This window comes from Chionomys nivalis, chromosome 20 (genome assembly GCF_950005125.1).
Source record: "Chionomys nivalis chromosome 20, mChiNiv1.1, whole genome shotgun sequence".
Taxonomy (NCBI): Eukaryota; Metazoa; Chordata; class Mammalia; order Rodentia; family Cricetidae; genus Chionomys; species Chionomys nivalis.
Genome location: NC_080105.1, coordinates 18,877,884 through 18,896,921, shown reverse-complemented (window position 1 = coordinate 18,896,921; position 19,038 = coordinate 18,877,884). Strand labels below are relative to the sequence as shown.

At 46.6% G+C, this 19,038-nt stretch overlaps 1 protein-coding gene across 4 annotated transcripts in view; it reads right to left on the bottom strand.

Moving 5' to 3' along the window:
• The window catches only part of Palld (palladin, cytoskeletal associated protein), a 364,130-nt gene that overhangs the window by 31,227 nt on the left and 313,865 nt on the right, over window positions 1-19,038 (bottom strand). For all 4 annotated transcript variants that reach the window (XM_057752401.1, XM_057752402.1, XM_057752403.1 and 1 more), the window contains one exon: window positions 8,320-8,994. In XM_057752401.1, the coding sequence (XP_057608384.1) occupies window positions 8,320-8,994 (675 nt within the window). The remainder of the gene's footprint in view (window positions 1-8,319; window positions 8,995-19,038) is intronic.

Here is a 19,038-nt window from a genome sequence, read left to right as displayed (position 1 = left end):
CAGAAATCAGAGAACCTGAATGCGAAGCAAAGGGAAAATGAATGACCTATTGCCACCTTATTCAACACAGTTGAATTTTGAGATTAAAAAAAAAAGCAAGTTACAGAAAAACGCATTTAGTACTTCCGTTTACAACAAGGCAAAAGCTAGTTTGGTGTAGGGCGGTGGCTCTCTGAGCATAAGGGCCAAAGGGTCACCATGACCCTGAGGAGCTGTTAGTAATGGATCTGCAACCTCTTCCAGACCTGATTCAGTAGAATCAGCAGCCGCTCTGGGTGCTTCCGACACATGCGAAGGCTGGATAAGCAAACCCAGGGAAACACACACATGTTGTAAAATAGGGGTGACCAGCTCAGGAATTCAGGGTATTGGTTAGCTCAGGGGACAGGTAGGGTAGTGTATGCAGCCAGTGAAAGGTCACACAGGGCTTTCAAAGGTCAAGAAATGAATGCTTGGGTTTATTACTAATACATTATCAGTACATATAAATGATATATAGCTTAACTTACGTATATTACAACAGGATATTTCTAAATGATACAAAAGCTTATGTTGGATGGTGTTGGCGCACGCCTTTAATGCCAGCACTCAGGAGGCAGAGTCAGTTAGATCTCTGTGAGTTTGAGGCCAGCCTGGTCTACAAGCGCTAGTTCCAGGACAGGCATCAAAGCTACACAGAGAAACCCTGTCTCAAAACAAACAAACAAAAAAACAAAAAAAAAAAAACAAAACCCCAAATAAAAACAAAACAAAAAGCTTACTGCAGCCGGGTGGTGGTGGCGCACGCCTTTAATCCCAGCACTCGGCTTGGGAGGCAGAGGCAGGCGGATCTCTGTGAGTTCGAGGCCAGCCTGGTCTACAAAGGGAGTTCCAGGACAGGCTCCAAAGCTACAGAGAAACCCTGTCTCGAAAAACCAAAAAAAAAAAAAAAAAAACGCTTACTGCAAACGTGTCAACACATCACTCCCTGACGACATTGTTTACTATGGTAAGAAGCAATGGATTTACTAGCTTTTGTTTCTTATTTTCCTGTTTAAACTTGGGGGAAAAAGAAACCCGAAAAAAGCAAGCAGAAAAATGTGGGGTTCCTATAAGTGCTCCACACCCTATGGCCGTTGATGCTGTCTATCCCGGGGGCTGTGCACCTAGTTGTCCCAGCTGCCGTTCTTCTCTGTGGTCCAGGATTCTTTGATGCCTTTTTGAATGTTTCTCATTCAGTTGGGTGTTAACCCTGAGTGTTGAGAGAGGAGCTTTCCTATCCTGACGCAAGGCTGGTTCTAAGTCAGTTTGAGATTTTGTTTGTTTGTTTGCTTTTTTTCCATTCTTCTAGGTATTAGTAGTTTAATAAAGGCAGGCGCCGCGCCTTGGCCACGGAGATTAATGGAAGTGGGTGAGAAGGTCATATGTTCCCATCTCTAAAGGAGACACAGGGAGACATGCCCCTTTTCTCTCATTGGTAGAAACAGAATGCCCCATCCCGGCTTTGTTTTGTAAGTCAGCAAACCCCATGTAATTATTTCATCTACTTGTAACCTAGTCTTCTGATACAGAGGAAAATATCTCAGCTAATAAAACCCGTTTCCAGGTCGTTCTAGTTCAGTCACATTGCCCCAGCACGCCAGAGTTAAACATTAAAGAAACAAAATCTTTGACATCTTTAACTTTTGTTCTGTTCCCTGAAAAGTGATCTTGAGATTTAGGGAGATCTGAAGAGGCAGAAAAGTAGGCGGCAAACTTGCTTAAGGCACCAGTAGGGTCATATGAATTATGAATTAGAATTCCGCTTTTAGTATCATGCAATCATTTAACAAAAATGCTCATAGTTTTCTGGGTTCCCTCTACAGACTGCTTCCAGATTTCACATTAAGGTCCCCTTGGAAAAAAGTGCCCGAGGCTATCCCTCTGGTAATGTCCATGTTTGTGTTCTTCGTGCGTCTACCCTATGATTATCTGTATTCTTGAATGGTCTCTTTCCCGCTGTGGCTCTTTTGCTCACCCCAGATGTTTCTGCAATGACTGAACATATGTATTATTTATCTTCACTTCTGTCTTCCTCTTTTTTTCCTTCTCAGTCAGGCATACCAGTGCCGAACCATCCGAAGTCAAATGACATGTAAACAGCCAAGCTCGGGACAAGTAAACATTACACAATTTTGGAAGAAAGCTTTGTGCCGCTTTTGCCACAGCCCCAGAAACAGAACAGTTGGCTTCTGAAGTCACCTGAAAGACAAAACTGAGGACCGACAAGCGCTGGCGCATGAACTGCGCATGCGTGCGGTGTCCCAGTTTCTCAGTCTGAGCAGTCTAACTACACTGCGCAGCCGTGGCTGAGCAGCTTCTGCGTACAGAAGACTCCCTTGTGGTGCTGGGTTTTAGGCACAAGTAAGAACCAAAGGTGAAGCTGGGGCTGGTGGCGCTCGTCTTTATTCCCAGCACTTGAGAGGCAGAGGCAGGTCGAGCTCTGGGAGTTTAAGGCGAGGTGAGCCTGGTCTACAAAGCGAGTTCCCAGGACAGGCAGGACTGTTACACAGAGAAATCCTGTCTCGAAAAAAACCGAAGAACTGGAAAACTAAAAGAAAAAAAGAGGGAAAGACCAAAGGCATAAGACAGTGAATGTGAAGAACAGAAGAGACAATGAAAATAAGAGAAACACAGCCTGCTCCGACTGTCTGGGCCGGAGAACACCGTCTTTCCTAGAGTGGCTCCTGCTGGTTGGAAAGCGTTTTGCAGCGAGCTCGGCTTTTTTGGAGGGACTTAGAATAGCTGCTCTGGAACATTTCCACAGTGGAGTCATCTACCTTGGTGTGGTCTCGTCCACTTAAGTATTTATCATTTCAGTACAGGAAAGAAAAAGAACGAAGGGAAGGACATTTCACGGGGTGGTAAGAACCAAAGACTGTCAGGTGTATAGACAGGTGGCTTACATTAGCGCGGTCAGGTGCCGTGGCTCAGAGTGTAAGGGTCACAAAGTTACCGCCTGTGTGGAGACCTATGGACATCTGGGTAGGCGGTGCGTAGACCCTCCGGTCAGAATGAGCCTCAAGGGGCAACCGACAGCCACTGTGAACCACGGGGGAAGACATGGAGAAGATATCATTCCTCATACATGGTTGGAACATTTAAAAAAATTGGGGTGGGAGGGAGAGCTCATTGGAATAATTCAGAAACTATTTCAGGAGAGCAAGTTAGAAACTGCAGGGAAGGTTTGGGGTAATGTGTAAGACTGGCGTCAGAAATCAAAACGAAGCGTTTGGGAAGGGGAGACACAGGCAAAGAAAAGTGGTCCTGTTTCCAGAGCAAAGCTTTTGAATGCCCTGCTGGGGCCTGAAGTGACGGGGCTGTGGGTGCTTCCTCAGGGGGCCCTCCCTGCTTTTGACAAGCGAAGAAGAGCCAGTTCATTAGGGAGCAAACAGGCAGCTGCTGACAAGGGCGGGGGAGGGGGGTATTCTCTCTTCAGGTGATTTGTACAACTAAACAAAAATGCTTATTCAAAGTAAACTGTACTCAGATTAGACCTCTTCACAAAATCCCGCACTCAGAGGCAAACCTGAGCCAGTTAACAACTTGGAACAGGCTTCCCTGCTAAGTACTTCCGTGTATACACGAGGCCCAGCTGTCCACAGGACTGTCCCCTCTGGCTTTGACAGTAAGCCACTTGTCATTTTAAACAGTGTTGGTGCGGTTGGGGCAAAGGCATTTAGCGCATGTGAAGAACACCTGGAAGGTAAGCTCTTCTGGGTCACGTCATCACCACATGTCTCCCCTTCAGGTCAGTTCTGGCAGACGCCGAAACAGCTCTGCAGAGTCCGACAGCTGGAGCTCCAGTCTTTCTGTCTTTCCAGCCACTCTAAACCCTTTCCTCTACAGAAGCTGAGTGGCCTGAGGGTAACTCAGTTCCACAACCATTTCAGGGCTTGGATGAGCAGGCACTCTGTGATCCTTTCTGTTCGAGGGTGTCATCATTCAAGAATATGTAAAAAAGATAGGCTTTTTGTTTGTTTGTTTGTTTGTCTTTAGTTTTTTGAGACAGGGTTTCTCTGGGTATCCCTGACTGTCCTGGAACTCTCTCTCTCTCTCTCTCTCTCTCTCTCTCTCTCTCTCTCTCTCTCTCTCTCTCTCCAGACCAAGCTGGCCTCAAACTCACAGAGATCCACCTGTCTCTGCCTCCTGAGTGCTGGGATTAATGATGTGCATCACCACTGTCTGGTTAAAGATTGTATTTTTTTTTATCAGTACGATTTTTAAACTGAAGTTTACTTCCATACTTAAAATGGCTAAAGCATAGAAAACTGAGTACCATAAGCTCTTACTTAAAGGGCAACGGTTAGCTTCTCCTTATCTTCTGTAAGGAAAGAACTGAGAAGGGTGCACACAGCACACTATATGGTAATGTGTCCTTCCTGCCTGTATCAGCTTGAGCTACCCCTGGTCAAAGACATTTTCACAGAGCCACTGCCTACCTGCGCAGAGGCACAGGAGGCCTGTGAAGCTGCCGGGAAACACAGGCCCAGGATAGGAAACATCTTTCTGTGGGTATCTAGTGACAGGACCCCAGGGGATGCTTCCAACTCCTTCAGTGGGGAATGACAAGGCACCCACCTATTTGTCTCAGGAAGACTGAATAATAAGATGCCTGCCAGGTCCAATGCCCCTTTGTCTGCTGAGTTCTATTTTTATTGGTTACTATTTAACCAATGGTTTGACTTGAAAAACAAGTTAAAATGCTCATAGATCTAAAACTTAACTGTAAACTGAGTCTATCACAATCAGTCGTCTCCTTAAGACCCAGAGGACTGCATTTCTTCAGTCTGAATCACACTACTAGAGACTAGGTCACAGCAAGCTCTCTCTGCTCAGGCTTATTCCAGACGCCGGGAAATCCCTCACTTCCTGCACAGAGCGCTATGAGAGTGTCCCCACTGCCTGTCTCCCATAAACCAGGGAAGAGGAGGGCACTGGAGGGCCTTTCAGAGCTGGGTGAGTGCTCTTAGTGCATCCACAAGAAAGATATGCAGGCACATGCTCTTATTTCTGACAAACGTGGGGTGATATTTCAACCCAAAGCTCTAGCCGTAAAAAAGAGGAAACTGAGAGATATCACACTCTGGGCATGGTGGCACATGCCTTTAATCTCAGCACTTGGGAGACAGAGACAGGGAGATCAGGAGTTCAAGGGGACTCTGGTTACTTAATTGGTTTGAGGCCAGGGTAGACTACATGAGACCTTGGCTTAAAAAAGCCAGAGACAAGAGGTGGGAGGTGGAGGGAGAGAGACAGAGAGAGAGCAGGGAGAAGGAAGGAGAGGGATTGGGAGAGATGGGGTGGGGGGGAGAGGGTTTGACCGATTCATTGTAATGGACTTGGTGGCATATGGTGCCATCCTAGTATTTAAGAGGAAGATGCCCCAAGAGAGCGGATGCTGTCTCAGAAACCAAGTAGGAGAGGCTGGAGCACTGTGGCTAAGCCACACCCCTTATGAGACAGAGGCTAACACTGAGGGTGAGCAAAAGCCAAGGCGCCTGTCTGATCTTAGGGATGGAGTTGATCTGCTCCAATCTCCAGACCTGGCACTGACGGACAGAGAGCCCCCGGAGACTGAAACACCCACGTCAGAGGAAAACACGCTACCTGTCCACCAAACCCAAAGACTGGCTTCTTCACGGGAGGGGAAGTTTGTTTAGGACAAGAAGGCTGCCACATCATGGCTTATTGGTCTGGTGTGGAGCTGAGGACCCGTGACCTAGTGTGGCACTGCTTCTGGGTGGCACAGAGTTTAGCAACTCCCTGTACAGTTTCCACAGGCGCAAATCAGTGTGGCTGCTCCATTCACTTTCAAAGAAATGTTAAGAATGTCTGGACTCTTCTGTGGTGATAATTACACACTGGCTCCAAAAAGTAATTGTGACACATGGCAGCCGGTGAGAATGAACAAGAGCTCCTCTTACTGAATGCAAGCCCTCAGAACTGCCATTCTTAGAGAATGTCAAAACCGAGGCTCGGGATGGACCACTGTCTCCACTTAAGGTGATTAAGGTCTTGGCCACAAAATGCATTTGAAAGACGAATCTGATCCAATTGTGTGTGAGCGGTATTAGGAACGATTATTTATATGGTACCTGGTTAACTTCCTGGATGCAGGATTTGGTGGCGTTTTGTTGATGGAACTGTCTGCATCCTCACGCTTCTTGAATCGATGGCTGGCCTCTTTGTAGTAGCTAATGCTTATTTTCTACCAGCAAAATAAAGGCTCAAACCAGAAAACGGGGAGAAAGTTTTCCTCAGGCCAACTCTGACTCAACTTTGAACAGAAGCCCATTATGGAATCATTACTATAGGAATCTATTTTTTGACTTCCATACTTATTTTGACTATACTATTTTCAGTTGGGAATTGAGAAGAAGCCAGATTTCAAACATGGAATTCATGTAATCAACATTTAGAAAGTGCCCAACAAAGCAAGCCCCCACCACCCCCAGGTTAAGGCCAGCTACAGCAGTGGCTGAGTATTGTGATGTAACTGCATCCCAACCAGGGGAAGATTTAACTACGAATAAATATAAATTCTTTTATTCCTCTTTTGTTTCTGGGTGTCTGGCAAACTCTTCAGTATGATTTCAGTAGGAAGAGTAGAGACACAGGTTCTAGCTTGCTCTTGGCTGATATTCTCTCTTTTAATATTCTATTTTCCATTTTTGTCTGTTTCTGTGTGTCCCTTCACATAAGACACACATGTGGCGATCAGAGGACGCCTCACAGGAGTCAGTTATCTCCTTCTGCCATGTGGATTCCCGGGCTGAATTCAGGACTTTGTGTTTAGGGATAAGTCCCTTTCCTAACTGAGCCATCTTTCTCACCGGCACCATTCTGAGCCCTGCTTTTGGAGAGAGGGTCTCAGGGATCCCAGACTGGATTCCAACTTAGTGTTTAAAGGAGGATGACCTTAAACTTGCGATTGCTTTGCCTCTACTAGAATGGTGGGATCACAGGAGTGCTGGGGACTGGACCCAGGGCTTCCTCCACATTAAGTGAGCCTTCTGCTGACAGAGCTACGCCCCCCAGCCCCACACTTTCTTGTTTTTGAAATATACTGGGAAAGAAGAGCTAATGTTGCTTTTACTCACTTTATCTTCCAGCAAATCTGTCAGTACCTGCGTGGTATCTGGTTTGAAGGTTTTACTGTGCTTTTGTAAATAACTTATCTTGTACAAATTTAAAGAATTTTAAGGTCATCAGGATGAGATTAGGAGCAGTAGATTTTAGATAATCTGCAATAAAAAAGCTGAGAGAAGAGGCAGATGATCCGATGCCTGGTGGCTAAACCACGATGTAATTTCCCCCTTGAGTTCATGCTCCCTTATTTGTCCACGTTAATATACAAGGCCATTGTGGTAGCTTCAATGAGAATGGCCCCCACAGGCTCATGTATTTGAATGCTTGGTCCCCAGTTGGTGGAACTGTTCGGGAAGGATTAGGAGGTGTGGCCTTGTTGGAGGAGGTGTGTCACAAGGGATGGGCTTCGAGGGTTCAAATCTCTGTCTCCATGCCTCCTGCTTGTGGATCAAATGTAAGCTCTCAGCTATGCCTCCAGCATCATGCCTACCTGCTTGCCCTGGGCACCATGAAGGTCATAGACTCTTAACAGTCAGGAAACGTGCGGCCCAGATTACATTTTTTGTTTTTGTATGTTGCCTTGGTCATGGTGTTTTATCACAGCAGGCAATAAAAAAAGTAACTACGGCAGGCATGTACGGTTTTCCCTTCTCACTAGATGTATTTAAAGTGTTGTTTCTTAATTATGCTTAGTCTTTCTAAAACACTAAGTATAAACTCAACCAAACCCCATCTAGTGTATGCGACGCTGAGCTGAGTTCAGTTTGGAGGTGAGGGGATCGACTTGACAGTCAGGCAGACTGGGATTCCGTCTCAGTTTAGTGACTGTGGAATCATGTTATGTTTGTGGGGCATCGGGACATATCTTAGTAACGTGCCCAATGAAGTAATGTGACCTGTACGCTGCATAAATGGCAGCGAAGGCCATCTTCTTCATTACGGAGAGCACTGTGGACACTTTGCATTTGAGAATTTTAAGCAGTTGCATTCAGAAGGGACAGAATTTGGGTAATGGAGATGGATTGCCACTTGATTGCTGGATGTGATGTCTGAAGACCAGGGTGATGGAAAGGGAGGGATGTCAGATGCTACTTGGGACTCCTGGGCACACAGGCTTGGGTGGAGGTGGGTGTGTGGGGGTGCTCACTGTCATGAGAAGTGTGTGCAAGTGAAGTCCCGGGGTGCGGGAGGCGTGCAGGTGTCACTTACGCGGGGGTGACGCCCTTGGGCAGCCCCAGGGCATTGACAGCGACTGGTGGCGGCTGCGAGGGCAGCAGAGCACTGAGGAAGGCTGCTGGTGTCTGACCAGGGCCGAAGCGGGCCGGTGAGGCGCAATGCGAGGAGCTGGGCAGCGGTGGCGGAGGTGGTGGCGGCAGCGGGAACACGTCGGGCACCGGGAAGGCGGCGGAGGGGCTGAAGACAGGCGGTGGCGGCGGTGGTGGCGACGGCGAGGACGGTCCCCACATGGCCTCCGGTTCCACGAAGGGTGGCCCGGGCGCACGGCCGAAGGGCCTGGGCGTGGGGGACAGAGGCGAAGGCAGGCTGGACGAACTGGGGCTGGAGGTGGGTGTGGCCAACCCCGACGCTGGACCCAGGTTCTGAGCCGCGATGAACTGCTTGGGGCGAGCATAGTTGAAGGAGCCGGAGGACTGCATGGTGGCGGCGCGGGAGGCCAGCGTGCTCATGGGCTCCGCGGGCACTGGCGACACGCAGGCCGCGAGCTCGGGGAAGGCGGGCGGCGGCGGGAAGGGCGGTGACGGGGGCGCGCTGCTGCCGCTGCTGCTGCTGCTGTTGCAAGGGAGACCCGGGGGCGCCGGGGGCCAGGCGCCTGCTTCCTGCTCCAAGCGCACTTGGTTCTGCAGCTGCTGAAGCTTCAGAGGATCCCTGGGGACACACAGAGAGAAAAGCGACATTTTCAGAGAGGGGGCGCATCCCAGGAGGAGCGACACCCCACCCCATACCCAGTATCTCACGGGTGCCTGACACGAGGTGGACCCTGAATATGGCACAAGTCACTATAGTGAAGGGGTTGGTTGATCCGCTCTGGACAGAGCGGGCAATGATAATGACAACGGCTCATTTCAGCCCAATGGAAGGGGCTTCGGGGATGGCTTTGAGCTCTGATCCAGAGTAAGCACTACTCTGGGCGAGGTTAGGTTCCCAGACCAATACTCCCAAAGGCCTGTAACCAGGCCCAGGGGATCCGTCGCCCTCTTCTGGCCTCCAAGGGCACTGCACTTATCTGCGCAAACCCACCCACTCCATATACATATAATTTAAAAGACTCTACTTCGCTGACTATGATTAAAGCTGTTGTATGATTTTCAACAGCCGTGTTGTAACAGAACCAGAAGAAGCATTAAGAAAAAAATGTAGATGAGCTATTTGTAGATAAATTTGGAGGGGAAATTTCATTAGTACAAGAAAGCTAAAATTAAGAACAAAAACCACTTGAAGCTATTTCTATAGATCCCAGTCAGTCGCGTTGCGTCCTTCATTGCTACCAAGTCAATACTCATACTATGGCAAGCTGAGGTTTTCACTTCAAACTGGATGCAAAGGAGTGGTGTCTCATGATGGGGAAACTGAGGCAGGATGATTGAAGATTTGAGGGCATCCTGGGCTACAGAGCAAGAACCCGGCTCTAAAAACAAAACAAAGCTGGGCATGCTGACTCATACCCGTAATCCAAGAAGTTGGAAAGATCAAGGGTTCAAAGCTCTCCTTAGCTGTAGTGATGCATTTTGTGGGCGAGTGGGTGTTTTTGCCGGCACGTGTACCTGTGCGCCTCCTAGGTGCTGAGCCGTCTTTCCAGACGAATTTTCAGTTTTTTAAAAATAGAAGTTACTGAGCAGCTAGAACCCCACTCTTTCACCCAGAAGGCTTTCGTTCTTGTTTGGATTATCTGTACACCTGCTTTATTTTGTTCAGCCAGGCAAACACAGCCGCCCATGGTTGGCCACAGGAACTTCAGAAGAACCAGGGCCTGAACAATCAGGTCAAGTTCCGTGAGAAGGCAAAGTTGTGCACTTTATTTCAAACTCTGAAAAAAGTGGGGGAAAGGGGGAGCAGGTAGCTCGTGGATAAACACTTTGCTGCATCAATCATGAACTTTAGAGTTCAGAGCCCACATCAAAGTTGAGTGTGCAATATTCCTTTACAATGTGTGAGTATATGTCACTGTAAGGCTGACTGGCCAATAGCTGGACAGGATAAGGTTAGGTGGAAGAGCCAAACTGAAAATGCTGGGAAGAAGAAAGGCGGAGCCAGGGAGTTGTGAGCAGAGAGAAACAAGATGGGCATTCTGAACTGAGAAAAGGTACAGAGCCAGGTGGCGGAGCCTAGGTAAGAAATAAGGGTTAATTCAAATGTAAGAGTTAGCTAGTAACAAGCCTGAGCTACTAGCTGAGCATTTGTAATTAATATTAAGACTCCGTTCAGTTGGGAGCAGCTTGCAGGACTGAAACTTCTGTCTACAGCTGGGCACACCTGTAATCTCAGCACTCAGAAGGCTTTGACAGGGGTCCCCAAGGCAGGATAACAAAGTACCAGGAGAAGCAGTGAGCTCTGGACTGTGTGGAAGAACTGGTCTCCACGTTAAAGGCGGAGGGCAATGGAGGAAGAAGACACCAGATGTCAACCCCTAGTGTACACATACACACATACATGTTGCACAGAAACATATATTCACCATGCAAACACACTACACACATTAAAGAAAATATTTGCCAAATGACTTTTGTTTGTTTATTTGTCCCCAAGCTAAACGAAGGCTCAAGAAACTCAAAGCACTAAAAGGAATGGAAGGGGCAGGCAAAAGAGCTGAAGGTTTGCTATCAGGTGTCATTACATGGAGGAGCATCGCAAGTTCTAACATCCTTCCTGCATCTTTGACAATAATCCAGTGGAAAGATGACACCTACATTCACGGAAAGGCAAAGAAATCCTTTCTGGAGAACTGAAAGCAGCGAAGAGAGGATGGTTCTCAATTCTTAATCTGTGCTAGGCATCAAAGATGTTTAATAACAAAGGACTTCGTGGGATCCCCCTGAACTTAATTTGAGTGCTTTAAAAGCAGCCCAGCCGCTACTGAGACTGGCCACTCCCATGAGATTCCAGATGGCCCTGTGGTTTGGTAGACTGTGGGGCACATGTGATCCCACTTCATGAGTTTAGGAGCAGACTAGGAATAGAACTTGTAAAAGCCACCCACCGGCTCCAGAAACCATTGTGCAGGCAGCCACTCTCCCTCTGATTTCCTCCAAGCCCTTCCCACACCTGCCTTCCCTGGCTCCTTGCAGCTGTGGAGGATGCTGCCCCTGGTGGCTTTCCCCAAAGCCTGCTTCCTAGGCTGCCAGCCTCGCTCTTCCCGCTCTTCCCCATAGCAGGAGAAACAGATGTCTCTGAAGACAATTTAAGTGTGGCCTGCATCAGCAAATAGTTGGGTGGTGCTGAGACTGTTCTGGAGACCACAGACCTTCTATCAAGGAGGATGGAATGGCTCCCTGGAATCACCTACATTGGTTTTGATTCTTTCCATAAAACCAGTCTTGCTCAAGGAAGAACTAGATAGTCCCTGCTTCCTGACTGTGAACACAGAGAGACAAGCTGCCTCAAGTCCCTGCTGCCATTAATTTTCTGCTACGATAGTCTATTTGAAAAAAAAAAAAATAGGAAGAACTACAAGCTGTGTTAACCCGAAATGCCGTAGAGTTGCCTGCACACTGCTCAGAATAATCTCGTGGTTTGGGTCCCATTATATGTTAGAAGAGAAATGAAGACCCTCACCAGGATTGTTATTCTCCCATTTTCCAGTGCCTCAGCCTGTGGTTAAGAGCACAATGTTAGAGAAACAGAGGCAGAAACAGGACACCAAAACACAGACTATGAATCGTCTGATTTGATTCGTGCTGGAGCAACAGTTGTATTTAAATGGCAGAATCCTGAGATAACAAAATGTGTGCCGTCTCCACTTTTATCTGGTTGCATCTATGGAAGTTGATTGTCACAGAGATGAGAAGGCAAAGAGAGTCAAAGACACCATAAAGCTACATCCATCCATGCTCTTTGGAAATCACACACAAGTTGTTTGTCATTACAAAAAAAATTGGCTTGTCTGGTCTCTCCACCTCTTTATCCTGCTGGTTTTTCTCTGAAAATGAAGCTACAATAAACCTTCTGGAAATCCTCCTTGTGCAAGAAATCCTGGCTCTGAGCTCCTAAAAGCCTTAGTCACAAGCACGCTTTTCAATGTCCTAATCTCCAATCTTTGGTTAGACACAACTCATCCATCAGATTCTCCCCCACTTCCTTTTTTTCTCCTTTTCTCACCACACCCCCAATTCAAAAAGTCTAAGAATTTCCCCGCTCTTAACACACCCTACTGTTCTCCAAGTTTCAATACTGCAGAAAACAAAACCGCCCAGAGTTTCTGTGAAGCGCCTGTCACGGGCCATTTACAAACAGGAGAAGAAGAAGGGCAACGTGCCTCAGGTTAGAGAGAGTTCAGAATCCGGGTCTGCCCTTTGATTCATTCACCTCAGCAGGCACGCCAGCACGAGAAAGAACCTTGACCTTCGATGTAATTAAAACAAAAACAAAAACAAAAAACTGGGGTCATAGATTCCTCCCAGTGCCGTTCTTCACTTTGACGGCTCCTTGCAGGGACAGCATCTAGGACCATTAGACTTTGACAGTTGCAGGTGTTTTGATGACAGAGGCTGGCTGGTTCGCAGAATCCCATGCTGGCTGTTTTTTTCCAAGTACTCAGTATAGAGATTTGCTAAAAGACAAGCACCTGCACTAACTATCATTCTGTTCTCTGGAGGACTGATGACCAAGCTCAAGATAAACGATAAGAAAAGAAATTTCTGGAAAACAACTTTTAAGTTAATTGGAAATTCCCAGTATGTCTCCTGGGATCAGTGTCTGGGTCTGAGTGGGGAGAATTAATCTGTACCCTGTCCGCACTGATAAAGATGTAGTATTCATTGCCACCAAGAGACCCTTCAGATAACACGGACGGAGAACAGGTGTGCTTTAGGAATAAAGATATTTCTTACATTATTTCCTGTCATTTTTGACTGGAGGGCCCAGAAGCCATTGCAAGGTGAGGAGCTGCCGAGCATCTCCCTGGTCCTGCTGTTCACAGACATGGAGTGCAGCCTCCGCCCTCCCATAACACCCAGCGAGGACTGCGCAGGACCGCCTCAGCGACTTCAGGGATGACAACGAACATTCTGAGTACAGCGCTTTGCCCTTTGGAGTTCATGTGGCACAAGGAAGAGGTTCGTGGACGGCTGGAAAATTTTCGGGAATTTCACAGTGAAGGCAGAGTTTTGACTCAGAGCCCTGGGCATCCCCCAAATCTATTTTTTTTCCCCTCCGGTGAAATTAGCTAAGTATCCAGAGATGTGAAAGGTGAAGGCATTAATTTTGAGAACTTACAAGGAGTGCAATATAAAGCCCAGGAGGCCTCAATTCAGGGGTTGATTAAATTCTTTCTAAAACCTTACTATGCCAGTGTTTCACTAATTTTGTTTTTATTCAGTTACTTATGCCGCAATCTATGGTCTCATTCAATTAAAAACACATAGCAGCTTGGTTTGCTTAGTGCTGACTCTTTGTTGCTGATTGTAAAAGGCCTAAAAATCACAATCCTGAGAAAGTTCATTTACATAATTAATATGTAAATCACAAAAGACCAATTACATATGTGTATGAAAATGCTATAATGAAATCCACCAGTTTGAATGTTAACTTCAAAATTAATTTTAAAAAGAGAAAAAAAGAGCCAAATGAGATCATATTACTTGGCCGTATAGGGGGGTTATGAGTTCAAAAACAATTACAAATTCAAACACATTTCCCTAAGAATGAGAGTGAGAACAGGCACAAAGATGTGGGCTTTGTACAAAATACCACATAAGAGAATGGTAAAGTCAAGTTAAAAGTGACCCCTTCTTGGAAATAAGTATGTATGTATTTCATGTGTTGCCAAATAACATAGGTTCCTATACAAAGTCCCATTCTTTGATCTTTAATTCATTTTGCAACTTTTACAAATTTTGTTGTCTCCATCCAGAGCCAGAACTGAACACAATTAATTTACACAGGATGGTTCAAGGGAGAAGAGGCCTGGCCACACTCTGCACACGACTGGAGCTGCTTTTAGAGAGATCTGTCCTTTGCACCTAGAATAAGAGTCATGTTTGGCTCCACAACAGAAAGACAGTAGCCTTGTGTCTCAATTAATAAAGTTGATCTCTGTTTGAAGTCATTCCCTGGAGAGAAAGAGAGAGAGGGGAGGGGGGAAGGGAGGGAGATAGAGAGGCGGGAGGAGAAGAGGGAGAGGGGAGAGGAAGAGGGAGAGAAGGAGAGAGAAAGAGAGAGAGGGAGAGAGAGGGGGGGAAGAGGGGGAAGAAAGGGAGACAGGCAGGAGAAGAGAGAGGGGGAGACGAAGAGGGAGAGAAGGGGGGGGAGGAGAGAGAGAGAGAGAGAGAGAGAGAGAGAGAGAGAGAGAGAGAGAGAAATTGCTTCTACTTTATAATCTTCCTGGGAATTTTTGGTGACTTTATTTCTCCTTTGACACAAGGAATATGGACCAAGAAGTTGGGGAGCTGTGGTCTGTCAAGTACGGATGAGATTGTTCATCAGAGCTGAATCCCACAACTGGCCTCAGAGAGGTGGAGAATTCTCATGCAGATCTGTGCAGAGCCAATGCTTGACAGGGGGAAATGGCCATGGGGCCCCAGTGAAGGCTGCAGAGTCTGCTCCAAAATGCTTACAACCTCACCCAGTGATCAGGGTTTGTAGCCTGGAAGAGCAGACAAGACTCAGGATGGGCTTAGATGATGCCTGCTGTCACAGGGAAACCTAATGGATCAAACCACGTGGAACACTGACGTTCAGCCTCTTTGGGGAAGGAATGCAGGGTCAAGTTCTGGACGTTTAACTAGGCATCACGGAGAAATGCCTGACATGATTTTCATTTCTGCTGCTTCAAAGGCCCGTGGACACAGCAGGAAGATATTAGTTCTTGGTTCCTATAAAAGCTGTGCTAATTTAGTGGACATTAAAGGATCATGAGCTGTGCCCAGTTGAAAATGCATGCTATTAACTCATAGCACAGACAAAGTACACTTTTGGACAAGTCTGTTTGCTAACCTTTTTGGTCGATGCTTCGGGCAGAATCAATGATCTCATGTCTAACTGAAACACCAAAGAAAACTCCCTGTGAGAAACATGTGGAGGACCCTTCAGATCTTAAGCATAAAATTTCCAGGAGGTTTTGAAGACTTGGGGTGGAAGGGGGAGTAACTAACCCGACATCTTACAGTGAAACAAAGCATTTGGCGTATTTGGGGATGGTTAGTATTTCTCGAACTTTCCACTGTAGAGGCTTCTACCATATCTTCTGTGGTTTCCATTTCAGCTAAACTGAACAGACTCAAAACAAGGGTGTACAGCCAGTGTTTGTAAGAATGGCTTACTACTGAGGGTCAAGGGTCACATCTTTGAAAACAAATCACCGTTACCTGCTCACTCTAATGTCTTTACGAAACAGCAGCTCTCCCTCTTCCCTAGGCTCCCTTTCTAATTTCTTCTTGACAGCACCTTCACCGCTACTCACAGACAAACTACTAAATCAATATTTACCGAACTTAATTAAAGTCCCCAGATGTATCTGTTCCGTCGAGCTGAATGGCACTGAGCCACACACAGCTGTCTCTTTCTACAGAGGCAATCTTAGAGATGAAGCCACTAACTACCACAGAAATTATTTACAAGTGAGAACACAGAGTCAGCAGAATAGGAATGTTCCAGCACTTTCACCCCAGTGATACCATGGGCATTTGTATTCTTGTATCCATCCTGGGGCTGGTTTTTAAGTTTAAAGTGGAAATTCATAACGTAAGATAAGATCCTACTAAACTTTGAGACCTTATATCATGGCCTCGTGAGCCCTTTAAGATTTAATCGCTGTAGCGGGCTGGAGAGATGACTCAGAGGTTAAGAACACTGACTGCTCTTCCAGAGGACCTGAGTTCAATTCCCAGCAACCATATGGTGGCTCAAAGCATCTATAATGAGATCTGGCGCCCTCTTCTGGTGCACAAGCATATAAGCAGGCAGAACACTGTTTACATAAAAAACAAATAAATCTTTTTAAAAAAAGATTTAATCACTGTAAAGAAACTCATTTTAAGAGAACTACTGAACAAGGATATCAATCCAAACTTGGCATTTATTAGTGTGTATAGCAGAGGCACGAACACATCTCTCTCTTTTACACACACACACACACACACACACGCACGCACGCACGCACGCACGCACGCAGGCACACACGCACACGCTGTAAGTCCCAGAGTCTTTCCAGGGAGATCATCAGAGCAGAGCCTTATCCAACCCTGAACCCAAGTCAGCCATTCCTTCTTCTAGGCTGCCTGTGTCGGGATTAGTGTCGGATAAGGTTCTGCTGTGATGCTCGCCCTGAAAGGACTCTGGGACGCCCAGCATCGAAGCGAATCTTTCCAAAGTTCACAACATGCTGTCATACTGGGTATAAAGACCATGCCGTGCTGTTCGGCATCTTGCGGTCCCACTGCCTTCCTGGTGGATCTGTGGCAAGTGACTCAACCGCCCCTGTCTTGATGCACTCTTGTCCCCTGTGGCCACCAGCAAACCATCCTCGGTTTCCTGTTTCTGACCCTGGTTTGATTCCCTTTCTGGATCTTTCCTGTGTACTCTAAATCTGGTATCTCCCAAGATTCAAGGAGTTTTTTGACACTGCAACAAACCATCTTCACGCTCAAGCATGGTGGGCAGCATCCATGACTGGACTGGGATGCTCATGGCCAAAGACCACAGCCTGGACATGCTCCTCTTTGTGTAGACCCAGCTTCTCTCTCATTCCCTGACCTTTGACTTGGAAAAGAGTTCTGGTACCCACTTCTACAAAACTTCTAACTTAGCATGTCCCAAACAGAGTGTCTCTCACCTTAAACTAATTTCTCCTCCTAACAACACCTGACATCCATCATCCCAGCAGCCCATGCCAGATGGTCCTAAAACCTCATTTTCAGTGCTAGTTTGGCAACATATTTTCATTCCCCCAGGTCAATCTCCTTGGTTTCTTCCTCCTTCATCTTTCCCCTGCGTTTCTCTATTGGTAGAGTCCTGCCTCTGCCTGCTTCTCTCAGTCTACTGAGGGGGTCTTGAGTCTCCGATGCCTACTTCAAAGCCCATGTCGTCCTGGAGCCCCACCTAACACTGTCTCACGTTCTTTTTCCCTCCTGCAGGCTGATCCAAGGCCCTGTCAGGAGCGGCATCAGTGGCATCTCCCACCCATCAGGCAGGCCTCCCTGGGCCAGGCTAGTGTTCTTTTGGGCTTCCTTATCATGACAGTGAGTTATACACAAATGCCACTAAATCCCCGTGAAGAGACGACCAGGAGAAGGAAATATGCCTTGTAACAGAAGGAACAGAATTCACATATTTGTATTTATGAAAATATAACCTAAGTATTGGCACTTCTGTAATAACAGTAGTTACAATTTTGGCTTTGTAGTGTCCAAAATAAGAAACTTCCATCCCCAAAGAAGTGTGTTTGTGAACCTGGCAACAGAGTTCCTAATTTGGCATCTGCGAGGCACTCCATCGTGTTCCAGGCAGTGGCAGGCTGTACCCGTGCCCATTTTCCATTTTATTTGGTTATCAGTCAAAAATGAATTGTGTTTGTACTTGCTTTGAGAAGTGACTCCGGGATCTTTTTGGGTCTTGCTGAGAACTTCAGTCATCCCTACGTGACTCTTTTCCTTCACAGGCCCCATTTCCCACTGTCTCTAAATAACGAAATGTCAAAGTTGGTTCCTGTATAGAAAGAAGATATGGCTCCCCTCTGGGTATATCATGCCACGGGCATGATAAACATAAAGACACAATAACATGTCCTGAACCAGGCAGTAGTGAGGACCTCAGCCGGGGGTAGAATGGGCAGCATTGTTGATGAGGATGCCCAAGACACAATTGCTGCCTGAAAAAGAAAAAGAAAAAGTCTCTTTTTCTAAGAGACTTATGCTAAAATAAAATGTGCCATGGGGGAGTCTATTAGCAGAAAGGAAGCCCAGTCTCACGCAAAGAATCCAAGTGGGTAGGTAACAGGCAGAGAGGATAAGGATGTTAAAACCGAGATACATTATTAATATCGAAATCCACATAATGTTCAGAATAATTTATCTTTAAATTTCATATGCAAATGATTTTTCCTTCTGCTCTTTCTTTTCTTTTCCAATTTTAAAACACTTACCCTAATGGTCCCCCAAACCAATTTTCTTATTGCACAGCCATGGATTATTATTATTATTATTATTATTATTGCATCCCCGGGGCCTGCATCAATGATGGGGGAACTGTCCTTTGATGGCGACCTTTCTTGTCATTTTAGTATCCGCCAGGACAGAGTGATTCCAAAATAAACAAACAAACAAACAAACAAACTTCTTGGCTTGACTTCTACAATGCCTTCACCATCATGACTGAGGAGGGCTTGCTCCCCTATGTCTCCTCAAATGGTCTGTCTTGAACACAGTGGCTCTTCTCTCTGCATTCGGATGCCCTCAGCCCTGTATGCCCTCTGCTAAGCTTGCCTATTTCAAGAGGTCATACTCATTTGGGAGCTTTGTAGAAACATTTTTATTCCGGCACTTGCTTAAGATACTTGTGGGGACTCAGGGCCCCTGCTGTGGCTGCTCCCTGCTGATCCCTTTAGTGGCCAAATGTCCCTGCTTCTGTCAAGAAGCTGTCCTGTCTTCACTGGAGGGCCCTGGTTCTCCTAAGCTTTGTCTAAGGCTTAGGTAGGGCCCACAGTCTGCAAGCACGGCCTGCTCCATGATATAAACTTAGACTCAAAGTCAACTGACTTTT